This window comes from Myotis myotis, unplaced genomic scaffold (genome assembly GCF_014108235.1).
Source record: "Myotis myotis isolate mMyoMyo1 unplaced genomic scaffold, mMyoMyo1.p scaffold_m19_p_10, whole genome shotgun sequence".
NCBI classification, from domain to species: Eukaryota; Metazoa; Chordata; class Mammalia; order Chiroptera; family Vespertilionidae; genus Myotis; species Myotis myotis.
In genome coordinates, this window is record NW_023416314.1 from 42,618,948 (window position 1) to 42,635,579 (window position 16,632).

The 16,632-nt window shown below is 40.3% G+C and overlaps 2 protein-coding genes and 1 long non-coding RNA gene across 3 annotated transcripts; all 3 read right to left on the reverse strand.

The window, feature by feature from the left end:
* On the reverse strand, window positions 1-963 carry LOC118663048 (olfactory receptor 51V1-like). The gene has a single exon (XM_036322332.1). The coding sequence runs from the start codon at window positions 961-963 to the stop codon at window positions 1-3; it is 963 nt and encodes a 320-aa protein (XP_036178225.1).
* A 2,160-nt stretch (window positions 964-3,123) lies between these two features.
* Window positions 3,124-9,079, reverse strand: LOC118664038. The gene is made up of 3 exons (XR_004970254.1): window positions 9,048-9,079; window positions 6,731-6,934; window positions 3,124-3,280 (listed from the first exon to the last, which is right to left on the reverse strand). It is a non-coding gene; the product is annotated as an uncharacterized LOC118664038 (long non-coding RNA).
* Window positions 9,080-11,381: 2,302 nt separating this feature from the next.
* Window positions 11,382-12,995, reverse strand: LOC118664733 (hemoglobin subunit beta). Its single transcript, XM_036325198.1, has 3 exons — window positions 12,840-12,995; window positions 12,520-12,742; window positions 11,382-11,636 (listed from the first exon to the last, which is right to left on the reverse strand). The coding sequence occupies exons 1-3, from the start codon at window positions 12,929-12,931 to the stop codon at window positions 11,508-11,510; spliced, it is 444 nt and encodes a 147-aa protein (XP_036181091.1). The 5' UTR covers window positions 12,932-12,995; the 3' UTR covers window positions 11,382-11,507.
* Window positions 12,996-16,632: the final 3,637 nt, after the last annotated feature.

The window sequence follows — 16,632 nt, forward strand, 5'->3', positions numbered from 1 at the left end:
TCAATGGATTTTCAGAGAAAAAAGTCTGAGCATTCTGCTACGAATCTGTTGCGTCTTGACACTGTAGATGATGGGGTTCATCAAAGGTGGGAAAAGGATATAGATGTTGCCCATGAGGACATGGACCATGGGGGAGAGATGCTTGCCAAAACGGTGCACCATTGTTAGGCCAATGATAGGGATGTAGAACACCAGGACAGCACAGATGTGGGAGATGCAGGTCTGAAAGGACTTACGCCGCTCCTCCTGAGAGGCGATTGCCAGAACTGATTTAAGAATCATGACATAGGAGAAAAGGATAAGAACAGCATCCAACAATAGTGTGCAAATGACCAACATCAGGGCATAGTAGCTATTGAATCGGATGTCTGAGCAAGCTAGACGGAGAAGGTCCTGGTGCAGGCAGAAGGAGTGAGAGAGAATGTGGGGATGGCAATAATTTAAGAACTTTAGGCGAACGATGACTGGAGGTATGAGTAGTGTACTCCTACATACGATTGCCACCCCAATTTTTATGATTTTGTCATTAGTTAGGATGGAGGAGTAGCGCAGTGGGTGGCAAATGGCGATGTAGCGGTCAAAAGCCATAGCGAGGAGAACAGAGGACTCCATGAAGGACAGACCATGGATGAAATAGGACTGGGCAATGCAGGCATCCAGGCTGACTTCCTTGCTGAGCCCCCACAGGGTCCCCAGCACCGTGTGCACTGTGGACAGCCCCATGCACAGGTCAGTGAGGGCCAGCATGGCCAGGAAGTAGAACATTGGCTGGTGCAGGCTGGGCTCAGTCCGGATCACATGCAGCACCATGCAGTTGCCCAGAAGTACCATGGCATAGATGGCAGAGAAGGGGATGGAGATCCAGGGATATTGCTGCTCCAGGCCAGAAAATCCAGTGAGATGGAAGGAGGAGAAATTCATAGTAGGGCTTATTGAAGCAATCACTCTGGAACTGAAATACATCTTCCAGGCAGCAAGTGTGTTTATTTCAAAGGAAATGATTCGATTTCAGGTGAGTTGGATAGAATTTTGAAGTAAACTGTGCTATGCTAAGTCAATTGACTTGACAAAACATAGCCAAGCAACTCTGTTTTAGAGGCATATTACCTGCTGTGTAGAAGAGAGGGGACTTTTTTTTATGTAATTTAAGAGTCATTATTCATCCACTGGCAGGGCTCAGAGCTGTTCTTAGGAGCCACATGTAAGAACAAATAGTTTGCAGTAGAAAACTAATTTTCAGAAAAGATATAGTACCTGGTACATTTTCCCAAGGATGCTGGTGAGATGCTGTAAATGTAAAATTGGGAGTTGAGGTTCTCAAAATAATTCTCCCCCTTTTCCCTCCAGTTTATCAAGCATTTAAGAATAATCCTGGAGCTTTAATATTATAAGTGCATTTAAATAGTCATTTCATACCCATCGTTTCCTACATTGTGCTGCCTCCAAATGCATTTTTCCTCCATATAGTATTTAATGAAGGTGTTTCTGTTTTATTCCACTCCAGATGACATAGCCAACAATTACTTTTTCTTCCTTGGTGATAGATAGGGAAGAATATTTATACACAAGACCTTTGGTGAATGATTTCCCACAGGAGCGCTGTCCCTCTGAGATGTTAGACTCATCTGTGCCTTTGGGGCACAGAGACTTAGGTTGTAGATCCACACCCTCTGGCATTAGTCCATTGTATTCTGTGAACTCATTCATTCATTCAATCGGTCCATTGAGTGTTCATTTAATATGCTTTTATGGAAGAGATTGAGCAATTGTTTTTTTTTTTTCGTTAGAATTTGCCATTTTATAGACCAGAAGGTTAATGTCAAGTAGCTGTCTAGAATTTTAAAAGCCTCATTGCAGTAGAATTGATTGGCTTCTCCTTCACATAATTTTCCTGCCTTAAGTTCTGGCCCTGAAAGTCTTCGCAAAAGATTTAAAGGCTGCTGTAAAGTAGATAGGTGCTTAAAAGTCCATACTGGCTTTCCTGTTTGATTTAGTTATTTCAGTGTGTTAAAGTGGCATCAGATTCTGGCTTGCTTTTGTGACCTATTCCTCATCTTTATTATTATAGCTCACCAGGCAGCTCCTCAGGTTAATCTTCTTTGGAATGTACCTTTTGTCCCTGTCAACATTAGATAACTTAGCTCACTATTTTAATACATTTCCTCCATCAAATGAAATTTCTTTGTCCTTTAAAGAAAAATTGGTCAGCTTTTAAAGATTCATTTTTCAAAATTACCATTTCCCTTCTTTTATGAGACTTTTCTACCGATGTTCTCTGCCTAAGATGGTTTTTCACAAGGAGGAGACAGGGGTTGAGGTGAAGTTCCTCAACCTTTGCTTCCTCTTGTAAAACAGTCTTACCTCACCCTACGCATCTCCTCTAGTTGGTTGGAGTTTTATCTTTTATAATAAATTCATAATAGTAAGCTAAAAAAAAAAACAGTCTTAAATTTAAACCCTCTGCATCTCAACCATCACTTTTCAGGAAGCCCCTTATATGTTCCCATATATTTTATTATTTTGATAACACATATTTATATTTATAAACATTGCACAATTATAGAGGTACAAAAATAAGATAAGCCCTAGTTGGTTTGGCTCAGTGGAAAGAGCATCGGCCTGTAGACTGAAAGGTCCCAGGTTCGATTCAGGTCAAGGGCACATGCCCAGGTTGTGGGCCCGACCCCCAGTAGGGGGCGTGCAGGAGGCAGCCGATCAATGGTTCTTCCTCATCATTGATGTTTCTACCTCTTTTTCCCTCTCCCTTCTTCTCTGAAATCAATAAGAATATATTTTTTAAAAAATAAGATAAATATAAATACATTGTAAAAATGCCACATGCATCTTATTGTCACATGCAATCAGTCTTGTGTCATTGAATATAAGGTTTAGATGACATATAAAACAGATGCTGCCCTAGGAATCCTTGCTGACCTTGGGTACAACATTCAGAATTCAAATAAGATTCCTACAATTCTGACCCAGTCATATAGACAAATCCCTGGGATTGAGGACAAAGGAATCAAAGGATGTAGGCATACATTAAAAGCACATACGCTCATTCAGGATTCTTCAAACTAACCACAAATTTTTATGGTGCCTCCACAGAGAGTATCAGCCTTTTATCAACAGAAGATCAATAGATGTTGGAATTTTATTGAAGTTCTATTTTAAGATGTAGATGGGAGTCAGAAGAGGATAGTGTTGATGAGACCAATCAATGAAGACTTCAAGAGGAAAGTGTTCAGATATGTCAGATGCACCATATGCTCCACCTGCACTAAAAAAGAGAACAAAAAGACCAACATTTCCCCAAACATCATGCTGTGTTATGCCACCTCAAAGTCATGGTGCATAATAATTCTTTTTAATTTGTAGCAACCAGAACAATGCCTGGCATAAAATAAATAACTAAACAGAATAAGCAGCAGTGAATTTGAGTCTGGGGAAGTGATAGGATTCTGGTACTCCCTCTGTGTGCTTTGTCTAGAATTCTGGAATGTTCATTTAGAAAGCACACATGTGATCAAATTAAACACATCATATTTTCAGGGGACTTTTTTTCTTATTCTTTTCAATTCAAACTGACCCAAGTGTTCAGGCATCTGTACTTTTATTTCTCTCATTGAAAATAATATCCTATATTATTATTTTTCAAATTAGATAGGTTAATGACAAATAGTCTTTGCTTACCCTAAAGGCATAGAGCAAGAATGTTGGGTCTAAAAATCAGTGTCTTTATAATTATATTGAATAGAAAACATGGTTGTTGTTTTTTAAGACAGTCCAGGTTTTTGTTTATTCTTCAGTATAATTATTTAATGACACCCACACAGGAATTGCTTTGAACAATTAATTAATTATATTGCCACTCTTTGAGAGATAATTTCTCTAATGGTCCCATCTGTCCACCAGCAGGGGGCAGAAGTAATCCATTGACTCTTCTCCTTCCTCCCTCCCCCGCCCGCCCTTTCTTCAAAGAAGCATAAAGCAGGTTTGTTTTAGACCTGGTTAAGCATAAGTGAGGACAAGCGTCTTAGCTCTTAGCATGGCTAAAGAACTAAGAACCTTCTGTAAGGCTAATCCAAAGAATATGTGTTCAGAGGTTCTGATATGGTAACACTGGAGATAATTTATTCACCACAAACCCAGAGTAAACTTGAAATTTCAGTTTACATGAAGTGTTATGATTATTAATTTTGTGAATGAGCTCTTTATTATATATTATTTCTTTGTTTATATATTTTTACGATATATTTATACTTTTCTATTTATATTGTGTAAGTTATCTATAAATGTATTATTATCATGATTAAAATATTGAAACATTATTATCCATAATTTAGAAACATGATAAATATTATATTATATGGTACATATGTTTAACTGTTGCCATCTGTGTATTTAATACATTTTCCTTAGGATTTGTGTGATTTGATTAAAGTATGACATAAATACAGGGAGTTTACCTGTTTTATTTTAATATTTTCCTATATCTAAGAAAATGTGAGACAATTTAAATAAAAAACAGATATAATAAAATGACAAACACATCCGCCGAGTGGTCCCAGATTAGAGAGGGTGCAGGCCAGCTGAGCTACAGCCCCTCCCCATGCATGAACTTTGTGCACTGGTCCACTAGCAAATATATAAAGTATTATACATATTTAAAATTGTTCCCAATGAATTGTAGACTAGGTCAATAAAATCTAATTCAGGCCAATAAAATATAATTATAGAATAGGCCAGTAAAATATAATCCAATGAAATGTTATCTCATTTTCAAGATAAAGAAATTTATAAAGATTTTCTAAGAAATTAAGTACCAAAACCCAGGTAGGGGAAGTTTTCTGTCATTATTTGTTCAAATAGGTTTTCCATTTCTTGCTCTCTCTCTTCTTCTGGCACCCCCATTATACAAAGGTTGGTATGATTAAAGTTGTTCCAGAAACTCCTTACACCATTATCATTTCCCCCCCCTTTTTTTGTTGTGCTGATTGGGTGTTTTTTGCTTCTTTATATTCCAATGATTTGACTATCTGTTTCAGCTACTCTACTGTTGAGTTCCTGTAATGTATTCTTCATTTCAGTTAGTGTGTTCTTCATTTCTGACTGGTCCTTTGTTATGTCTCCTATGTATTTGTTGGAGTATTTCCTAAGTTCATCTACTCTTCCCCTAAATTCATTGAGCATCTTTATAACCAGTATTTTCAACTCTGCATCTGGTAGAATACTTGTCTCTATTTTGTCTAGTTCTTTTTCTGGAATTAAACATTTGGGACATTTTGTTTTTGTGTTAGGATTTTGTCTCCTCAGTTTGTCAGCCTTCCTGTGTTTGTTTCTATGTGTTAGGTAAAACTGCTAAGTCTCCTGGGCTTGGTAAAATGGCTTTATGTAGTAGAGGTCCTGTAGGGCACAGCGGTGCAGCCTCCCCAGTCACCTGAGCTGGGCACTTCAGGTCCACCTCACATGTGAGCTTTGTGCACCCTCTTATTGTAGTTGAGCCTTGATTGTATTTGCCATGCCAATGGCAGGGATTTACCACCAGGGTGATAGTCTACTACCATGGAGGATCTGCTGTGCAGGGGCTGACCCCATGGAACAGAATACAATTCAGTGGAGCTCAGGTACTCACCCTGTCCACCCCTTGAGTGTGTTGCTCAGGGAGGTAATTGGGTGGTGCTTCCACATTATCTGAAGCCATTCACCAGGTGTGCTGGCTCTGGGGCCTCCCAGGAAGTGCAGGCCAAGATCAGCAGCTGCCTGTGCCCTTTTTGAGGCCACCTTGCATGAGCTACAAAGTGATCTGTAGATGGCTGCTACTTGTGCTGGATTTGGGAAAGGCCAACCTCTGAACCAAGGCTGGCAGTTGCTAGTGCAGGCAATGGGGCACTTAGGGAGAGGTATGGGGCACACAGAGGCCAGATTCTGCTTGTTTGAGAGATTTTTAGGAAAGTTGGCTGCATGAGCCAAGACAGGCCTTTGGGCCTACAAGTTGGGTGGGGTTTCAAGGAATCACCAGGGCAGGGTGAACAGTGTTAGCCATGTTGATTTAGCCAGCCGTGGGCAAACTACGGCCCGTGGGCTGGATCCGGCCGTTTGAAATGAATAAAACTAAAAAAAAAAAAAAAGACCGTACCCTTTTATGTAATGATGTTTACTTTGAATTTATATTAGTTCACACAAACACTCCATCCATGTTTTTGTTCCGGCCCTTCGGTCCAGTTAAAGAACCCATTGTGGCCCTGGAGTCAAAAAGTTTGCCCACCACTGATTTAGACTCAGCCATGTCATCTGCCTCCCTACTTTGTGGTGGGAGGACTCAGCAAAGGAACAGTGGCTTCTGCCAGCACTTCTACCTGGAAAAAAGGTTCCCCTCCATACCCCACCCTGATGCCAGAAAATTTATTTCCTCCCCATGTGTCCCTGGTGCCTTTAAAGCTGCTGCCCCAGTGCTGGAGTGAGTGGATCGCAATAAATTAGTGCATTGACCCTTTAAGAGGAATGTCTGGGGCTCCAGAAGCCCTCCTTCTCACTCAGCCACAATCCCCATTGGTGTCTACATCCAGAAGTTATCAGGACTTCTCTTCCCAACACTGGAACCCTGGGCTGGGGGTTCTGGTGTGCGGCTGAAGCTTCTCACTCCTAAAGGGAACCTCCCCCCCCCCCAATTTTTAACCAATACATGTGGGAGTAGAACCAGCCAATTTTGTATCTCTGCCCCTCTTACCAGTCTTCGTGTAGTTTCTTCCTCATATTCTTAGTTATAGGACTTCTGTTCAGCTAGATTTCAGGTGGTTCAGAATGATGGCTGTTCTGTAGTTTGGTTGTAATTTTGATGTGGTTGTAGGAAGTTCCCAATACTGCATTTATCTACACTGCCATCTTGACTGGAACTGTACATCATTTTTACTGAGGTGTGATCTGTTAAATTCTTTGGCCGCCGAATAGTTTTTAAGTACAGAAAAAAGGGATAGCAATGTAAGGATGCAGGATAAAATGGGAAAATAAAAGAAAATAAAACTTTTCTGGAGTGATGTTGAAAATTTGCTATGCAGTGAAAAGTATAATGAACCCAACTGTGTGCTTGAAATTCAGAATTATCATCACCATGGTCATTATTGAAACAAAACCAAAAAGGGGGTAGTAATCCAAATAATCTTTGTTTCTATATGGGAATGCAAACAAGATTTCTCTTCTTTGCCCAGCATCTGAACAAGTTGGATAAAGTCTATCAAATGTATACAGAGGAAAAACAATTAATTCAAACAGTGTAAGTCTGCCCTACTGCTGTTGTTGATTTCATAAGCTTCTATATATTGCTTTATTGTTTGCTAGTTCCAATATTTTTTTTATCCTTTGCACTTTACTGACAAGCACCTACCGCATGCAAGGGTGTCAGTTATCAATGGATTGCCTCTCAATTACAAATCTAAACTTAATGGGCTCTTCTATGATAATGGAGATAGACTCTTAAAAATTCCAGTTGACACAATGATAAATTGTGCTGGTGAGGCCCTAGGGGATTCTCTTCCTAGTTCTATTGTGATCCTTTAGTCAGGATCCTGCAAAAATCTCTGTCTCTGCAGCACCAGAATATGGCAAGGCATTCAGCCTCTTTGGTGCCAGCCTCTAGCTGTACACATGGCTTTGCAGCAGAACATTTCAGGCTAGCACCTCCTGTGAGTGGCTCCCCTTTTTATACCCCATGGATGGCTTTGCAATAAAGTGTTATTCTTCTGGAATTTTCCCATGACTCACTTCTTCAACCCTCAGTTTTATAGAAAGATCTGGGGTTCAGTTAATTTACATGGGTGGCTTCCACTGACACCCCAGGGAGCAGATTCTCAATAAATGCTTCTGGCAGGGCACCTCCCAATGGGTGGCTACTTATGCATCTTCCTTTAGGCAACTTTGCAGCCTCAAAAATTGTTTAACCTGTTGATCCTCAGGCATGCTCTCTCTCAAGAGCTTTGTTTATCAGTCCCAGGAGAAAAACCTCCCCCAGATTATTTCTTAATTGATTGCTCTATATAAGAACTAGGAGCAGTGACTGCTCCCTATGTCTTCTCTTATATTTTTAGGGTCCTCTTTACTCCTTATTGACTAATCTTTAATTTCTCCAATCTCTGGTTATAGTTAATAATTCCTTATCATTACATGTCTCTTTTTCAAATTTCAATGTGGTTTTTGGCCTCCTCATTGAAGCTGATACACTGGGCTGTTCAATAATGAAAAAAATCACACAGATTCCTGAATATAAGAGATTGGGGGATATGAATGGTGCTAGGTAAGCAATAATATTTCTTGCTCTGGTTTTTCTCTTTCATGAGACAGCTCTTTTAGGCATCATAATGAATATTAATTAATGACACCACTTCTACTCTTATTGTCCATAATAATGTTAATAAAACATTATTAGATTACATTTCCTAAGACATGTATCAGGCACTGTTAAGTGTCAGATGTTGCAATTATTGCAGAATACCCCAGAAAAACCAAGCGATGCTTTGAAGAAGTGGAAAGGCACTGTTTTAATTACACTGATGGACTCCTGGAAATAATTTCCAGATCAGAGTGAAGTAGCATGTGGAAGGCTTCACTTTTTATAACCTTCTGGACCTTTGTTCTGCAGATATGCTCTCCCCAACCCCTTCATGGCCCTGCAGGAAGACCCCCGGTGTTGATGATCCGTCCTGGCGCCAGTGATAATGGCTCCCCCCTCCCCCAGGGAAGTTCATTGTTCCTGACATGCCTTACAAGACCAGTTTCCTCCTCACAATAAACTTTTTTGTATGCTTTATCTCATTTAATCCTTATAGTCACACCATAAGAAAGACATAGATCATTTTGGATATTTTATAGGAAAGAAAAAAAAGGTTCAGGCAGCATATGTGAAGTGGTAATGTATTTAATCCAGGCTGCTTGACTTCAAAGCTTATGTTCTAAACTGCTATACCATTTTATCTCACTTGTCAATTCACTGTATAAGCATCTCATATGCAGAGTGGCTAGTGAAAGGGTGAGGGCTATGCCCCCCATCTTACCCTGGATCCTCCATGTTAGGGCAGAGGCCATGTGCTCAGAAGAATGCCTTCTTCCCTGAAGCCCAGGCCCCTGCTGGCCACGCCCGGGATTTCTTTGAACTAACCAATGACAAGCAAGGGATGTGCGCGCCATAGAGATGACCACATCCTGTGTAACAAGACCCGACTTGCGCCTGGCCAATCGGCAGGGCCCACAGTCAGCTCCCCTCCCCTCACTATTAAAGCCCTGATTTTCTCATGGGTGGCACTCGGTTTCCCGTCGCTGCGTCGACTGGAGGCCCGGGTCGGGTTAGCTAACTCAATAAAGGACCTTCTGCTTTTGCATCGGACTGGCTCCCTGGCGTGGTTTCTTGGGGAGCTTGAATTCTGGGCATAACAGTTAGATTGCATTCTTTTGTTTATAAATTTCTAATTTTAAATGTGTCCTCTACAGTGTTCACCAAAGTTTATATTCATATTTTATTTTATCCTGCCCTGTCCTTCCTTATCATATCTACCAGGGGGCAGTTTTTCTTCAATTGTCTTTCCTTCTTACTTGAAATTATCAGAATACCAAACATGTTGCTGATAGGGGCAGAAATGGAATGTTGGGGAACCAGCTAGAATTGTAAGAAATACTAAATATGCTCTTTGAACTGTTATTGTTTTATTCTGATTAAAGAAGGCACATTCTAACTTGGTGGGCAGCTTCACTCTGGACCTGGGAGCTCACCTGGAAATTCAGCCCATACTCCTCATCTATTATCATGGAAAGATTAACAACTTTGCTGCAGAAACCAGAGTTGCCAGCCCTTTGAAGACCTTTGCCCTTTTTGCATATCACTAAGCCCTTTGAAGAGCCCCAGCCCTCTGCTTACCTGTTAACTGCCCATTTGGCATACCCTTTGGATAGTTCCTCATGTAATCTTTGTCCTCCTCTTACACTAAATAAGCAGCTAGCTTATGATGGGGTACAGAGTAGATTTTTATGGATGACCTGCTATTTTCCCATACTGCTGGCAATATTGGAATAAACATGCATATATGATTCAACCCTATCTCTGCTTAATTGGCTCAAGTAGTGACAGGCAACAGGGACCCATTGATTGTCCTATTACATTACTACTGTATTTGTCAATGGTTTGGTACATACCATTCATCCTTTCCATTTTTTTTCTCCTTCTATTTCTGACCAGCATCTACTCATCCTTATCACTCATTTCAACCTCTGATCTCATTAAACCCTGTACACACTGATTTATAGTCACTTGTTAGATGCCTTACTTTCAATACTTTCCAAATTAGATTACTATTTGGGGTACAGAGGAGACATGAACTATTTCAAATTCTTACTTTATTTCAAGCAGCCAGCACCCATCTAAGGGGCTATTGAATGAGGAAATAACATAGGGTGTGCTGCTGATGATAACACTATGCTAATGACTACACGGGTAGAGCAGCCATCAGCGGTAAGATAAGGAAGAGAAGAGACCTCCAGTCAATTCTTGAATATGAATGCAAAAGCATCCTGAAGAGACTGGGATTCCTTTGGTATAAGCCTGTGACAGGATTTAGGGAATATCAAGCCACAAAAAGTCCCTCAGTCCTATCTTTTTCACAATATTAGCAGGCCCCTCTTCCAAATACAGACTGTGAAAGGCTCCAGGGCAGAGGCAGTGAAATGCTCTTCCCCAGCTTCCTGTCCCGCAAGCAGATCTGTATAAGGTGATGAGGGAAGAGCAATGGGAACAGCAAAACATGTAAAAAAAAAATTAGAGGAACAGGAGTATCTCTAGGCAGAAGAATTTAGTGGATTTGGGCTGTGACATTCTGGGCAACTGAAGACATTTATAAGCAAGGCTAAAAAATAATATAAATAAAACAGCAAAATTCTAACCCCCAAATTAATCTTCAACTTGAATGCTTTTCTGAATCAAAAAGAAGAAAAAAAAAAAAAAACAGCAGGGTCTGCTTCCCACATATTAACTATTTTATTATTTTTTAATCTTTATTGTTGAAAGTATCACATAGGTCCTCCTTTTCCCCCCATTAACTTCTTCCAGCCCACTTCCATCCCCCATCACCCCCGAGACCTTCACCACCCCATTGTCTTTGTCCGTGGGTTATGCATACATGCATACAAGTTCATTGGTTGATCTCTTCCCACCCATCCTCCCCTGCCTTTCCTCTGAGGACACATATTAACTGTTTACAACCTCTCTTTTCATGGAATCCAAGATATAGACATACTTTCCTGACCTCTGACCTAGCCCTTCATTTCTTTATGTTTTAAATGCCTTGCCCTCCCATGTGCCCAGCTGAGTGAGAGAGGCAGACATAATTAAAAAACACCAGTTCAATGAGAATAAATGCTTTTTATTAGGCAGAAGCCAGATGCTCAAAGCCCTTCATAGAATTCCCATGTGCAGCTGTTGGGCTCTGGGGCGAAAGGCACCTTTTCCGGAAAACAGGAAAAGGAGCTCAGTGGTATTTGTGAGCCAGGGCAGTGGCCACACCCAGTGCCACCTTCTGGAAGGCACCCTGCACCTGGGGGGTGAATTCCTTGCCAAAGTGGCGAGCCAGCACAACCACCAGCACGTTGCCCAGGAGCTGTGAGGAAGACACAAGAGGCATGGTCATGGTTAGCAGATGGACCAGATTGGACTTAGAATATTCCAGCCTCTTTCCAAGCTGTGTTTTTCAAATATAAGCAGAAAGATAGTAGGATCTCTGATGATACTATTGATGCAAATCCATCCACATCAGGCTGAATTTTTACTTGATAACATTCTTTCCTTTCTGTCTTACCCCAGAACTTAAGTTATCACTTTTATTCTTTTTAAATATATTTTTATTGATTTCAGAGAGGAAGAGAGAAAGAGAGAGAGAGAGAGAGAGAGAGAGAGAGAGAGAGAGAGAGAGACCAATGATGATAGAGAACCATCCATTGGCTGCCTCCTGCACGCCTCCCACAGGGGGTCAAGCCCACAACCCAGGCATGTGCCCTTGACCAGAATCAAACCCAGGACCCTTCAGTCTGCAGGCCAATGATCTATCACTGAGCCAAACTGGCCAGGACACTATTATTCTTTAGAACCATTCAAAGAAGTAGTAACACATTTGAAAAGAAGACATAAAGGAGAGAGAGTATAGGTTATTTTAAGTGGACTGAAAAAGACTTTTGTAAAAATTTAACACTCAAAATAAACAGTTTACTTCAAAAATGAAGAGAAGACATTGCAGAAAATGAAAAGAAAAGAAAAAAGAGCGAGAATAAATAAGAGAAAACAATGGTTGTGAGCAAAGAAAGCACAAGAAATTAAATGGTTCTGTGTAGTCCTTAGTGACGTATATAAAACTATATACATTTTGAAAGGCATTAAATAATGAAATATGGTAAGGTTAAAAGGAACCTGGAAGAACGGGTAGGTGAAGAACCAAAGAGAAAGCCTAGAAAGTGAAAAGCAAAAAGTAGAACATCTCCTAGACTCACCTTGAAGTTCTCAGGATCCACGTGCAGCTTGTCACAATGCAGTTCACTCAGGCTAGCAAAGGTGCCCTTAAGGTTGTCGAGATTCTTCAGACCCTCGCTGAAGGAGTTCAGCACTTTCTTGCCATGGGCCTTCACCTTACTATTGCCCATCACAGCAGCGGCATTGGACAGGTCCCCAAAGGAGGTGAAGAACCTCTGAGTCCAGGGGTAGACCACCAGCAGCCTGAGGGGTGAATGCAGCACAGAAGACAGAGGGAGTCAGTGCCTGTCAGAAACTCACACACCCAGCTTCCACTCTTTCCTTATGCCTGGATACCTACCTGCCCAGGGCCTCACCACCAACTTCATCCACATTCACCTTGCCCCACAGGCCAGAGACAGCGGCCTTCTCATCAGCAGTCAGATGCACCATGGTGGCTGTTTGTGTAGTTGCTAGTGAACACGGTTGTGTCAGAAGCAAGTGTAAGCACCAGCTAACCCTGCTCTTCTTTTATGTCCTGCCCTGGCCCCTGCCCTCCCAGCTCCTGTGAGCAGATTGGCCCAGGCCAGGGTGTGGTTCTTCAGAGTGAGGACTCAATGATGACAGTTATGCCTGTCCTTGCCAGTTCTGGCACTGGCTTGGGAGTCTGACTTTAGACCCTCAGCCTTCTGTAGGAATCTCAAGGTCCCATCCAGGAGTACAAATTGCTACTTAAAATCACCCTCCTTAAAAAATTTGCTTATGTGATTCTTAGAATCACAGCCTGGTAATGTCTTAGAGTTCGCCTCCTCAGTTTTCTTATTTGACAAATGAAGAATCTGAGGTCCAGAAAATTCAACTTAAGGGTATATGGATGGTTCACTCCTGTCTTCAGAGTAAACATATTTATAAGGACAGCATGGATGATACCTTTGCCCTAGTTCTAAGTATATCTTTCTTTACTTGGTTTGGATCATATCCTCCTGGTAAGAAAATATCTACTTCGTTCATTTAAAAAAACTCATATAACCAAATAAAAATGATGATTAAAAAGTAGGATAAATACAAATCAGGAATGTTCTGTGAAATAGTTGCCCTATTAGATTTGGGGATCCACAGATAGAAACTTAGAGATCTCTCAATGTTGTAAGACATACGGATAAGTAAAAAATCAATTACAACCCCAAATTGTCAGTAACACTGAAGGGAACAATGTGTTAAAATACAAACCAGGGACACGTAGATTTTTTCTTCCTGGGCTGATCTGGGAAAGAAAATACCAGTATCTGAGCGAATAGATAAGTGTTCTGTCACTTAAAAGAAGGGGTGGGAAAGTGGAAAGGCATTCCTGCCTTAGTGCCTGTTATGTTTTCCTTAGGCCACTAAGCATTCCGTGTGTATTATCATTTCTCTGATGCAAATTCATCACCCATGTTCCCATTTTCTCTATATGTTTTATTTGTTTAAACCTTCTTTTACTAAAATTTACTCTTTTATCTCTACAGCTTTTCTAATACCCATGCCCTGCCCCACCCATATAACCCCTGGAGCTCCTTTTTCTTATGTAATAAATTCTGTTAACTTCTCAGGCTAGGAAAGAAAGTGTAAATTTCTTCTACTTGTTATTAAAAGATACAATGAAAAGGCCTAAATTAGCAAGTAGTTCTGAGCTGGGTACAGGACCTTTGGGTTCCCCAAGGGCCTGATAATTATTTTCCCTAATTTTAATCATCACTACTTCCTATGTCCATGTGTCTCCTACCTTAGATTCTTCTCCTGATTCAGGTGCCCTAAGGTCAATCACCTTTCTCTCTCCTTTGTGATCACTGGCAACAAATATGTAACAGAAGTCTTCTTTCTTAAATCTTCTTTGGCCATAAATGATCTAAGGGTCACTCTTGTACCGGTGGCTGCAGCCACTGTCTTCCTGGTTTCAGGACAGAAGTTGCTGCTTTCTCTCACTGTTTCTACTTCATATGACTGAAGAGTGAAACAGACTTTTCCTTTTATTACCCAAATCCCTTCAAGGACAAGGCTGCAAGTTATAATAAGACATCAAAAGCTCAGGGACATACCAGACAAAATTAGAATGTATAAATAATAATAAATGTGGCTATGTTCAAAGCCTCGGGCTCAAATACAGATCAGCATTGAAAGGTTCTGGGAAGCTTCTTAGCCCCATTGTCACTGTTGTGAGCTTCAGTCTATCCTGGGAAGAGTTACCTCAGGATGTCTGCTTTACTTCGACTCCATACTCACTGAGCACTAACCACACACACACACACACACACACACACAAACAAACACACACACACACACACACACCGCCAAAACAGAAGCTTTTTTCCTTTACTCCATTCTGTCAAATTAACCTAATTCCTAATGTTTTGTACCAGAATGGGCCTAGTCTGAGTATGACTAAGAGGGTAAGTATTAACTTCCTTCAAGAGAATCATGACACTCATCCAGAGGTGCATGGGTGTTTTTCTCATTTGTTTAAAAAATTACACTCAACTGGAACATTTTGTGCATGCTCTAGTGTTCAATTCTAAATTCCCCAAGAAGACCATCCCGACAATCTAATCTCTATTTTCCTCAGACAAGCACAGTTATTTTTTGCTTTTTTCTCCCACATGCACAATCTCTTGGTGACTTCTGTTTGGCATCCTCTCAAAAATGAAATGAAGTGAAAATACTGGTACTCCGGAAAGAGCACAATTCATAGAAACAAAGAACAAAAACACAGAATAGTTTAGGAATATGGCAGTTTAACTCATTTTTAAGACACATTTTTAATTTCAGTATTGGAACTTTTAGGTCCAATCTCTTGTCTTGATTCATTGGTTAGTTCCAGAGGTGAAGGAACAAAGAGAGTATAGTAAGCCTTTTTGTATTTTTGTTCTTTTCATAATCATTTGGAGGAAAAAAGGATACTTTCTTTACTCCTTTCGAGACTATGACACCCACAATTTCTCTTACTCTTTTTCAATTTCTCTGAAAGTCTCTTTCTCTCGGCATATCTGATTCTTAGAAGAACTTTTCTGTGATGAAGAATGTGGAAATAATCTCCCTAGAGCCTTCTGGGTGTCTCTGAGTCCATGGTTGTTAAATATCCCATGAAGATATAAACAGTTCTAAGTGTCTACTATGTACAATGACCTGAGAAGAAAAATAAAAAAATATAAAAACTTTTGCCCTCAGGCAATTCAAAATATAGTGGTAAAACCATAAACTGTAATGTGTTGTCTATATCCTGATAATATATCCAGAGTAATTATGAAAACACTTTCATACAAAAGGAAGCAACAGGGTCTATTTCAGGTAGTCAAGTCTAAAATTAATTAACAAGAAATTATATAGAATTAAGGAAATGTGTACAATTTAGAAGATTCTAGAAATCCTTCAGAGATATCTTACTAGCTATGATTAGAAAACAAATGTCTGATCAGTGCTTTACTTTCCCAAGTGCTTCCGCATTATATATTGTATCATTAACACCCAAGGAACTCTGCGCATTCGTCTATTGTTCTATTGGTCCCAGGAGTTCTAACACAAGGAATAATTACCTACTCATTGATTTATTTCATTTAATAAATATTTCTTCACTGCCTATAGAGGAACTTTAAGCACAGTACTCATGTGGGATAGTACTAAATAGGCAGAAATATTTATGCAGCATAGAGAATTAGTGTGATGGATAAGAAATGTGAAAAATGTGGAGGGGGTTGAAAAGATTCCCTTAGGCAATTTTATAAAGTTCATTGAAGCCAGTGTCAAAAATGGTCACAAGTGATATCCAAGCATTAAACTGTGTCTGAAGGAGGTGTGGGGACTAGTTTTGGAAGTGTTCTGAGACAAGTAAAAGAAGTAGGTTATTTCTTAGAACAAGAACACCTGATGGAGTCTAGTGTTAGGGGCTACAATGTGCAGGCAAGGAACGTAGAAAAAAAGAAAACTTAAGTGTCTTGAGCAAGCATTATGTCTCTAATTGAGCACATCATATTTTGAGTATTTGTAGGAAATGGATCAGAGCATTAGCCTGAAGGCCATGTCTTAGGTTTGAGGTCCCCCCTAGAGCCCCTGTAATGCTGGAATCTTCTCCATATTTCAGACCTCTTTGGAAAGACCTATGCTTTGGAGGTAGAAGTGTCAGC

Excerpts from the sequence above, each read along its gene's own strand:
- LOC118663048 (XM_036322332.1), bottom strand. The coding sequence starts at position 963 with ATGTATTTCAGTTCCAGAGTGATTGCTTCAATAAGCCCTACTATGAAT.
- LOC118664733 (XM_036325198.1), bottom strand. The coding sequence starts at position 12,931 with ATGGTGCATCTGACTGCTGATGAGAAGGCCGCTGTCTCTGGCCTGTGG. Across the intron at positions 12,743-12,839 it reads GGTGGTGAGGCCCTGGGCAG|GCTGCTGGTGGTCTACCCCT; the intron begins GTAGGTATCCAG and ends TTCACCCCTCAG. Across the intron at positions 11,637-12,519 it reads TGGATCCTGAGAACTTCAAG|CTCCTGGGCAACGTGCTGGT; the intron begins GTGAGTCTAGGA and ends TCTTCCTCACAG.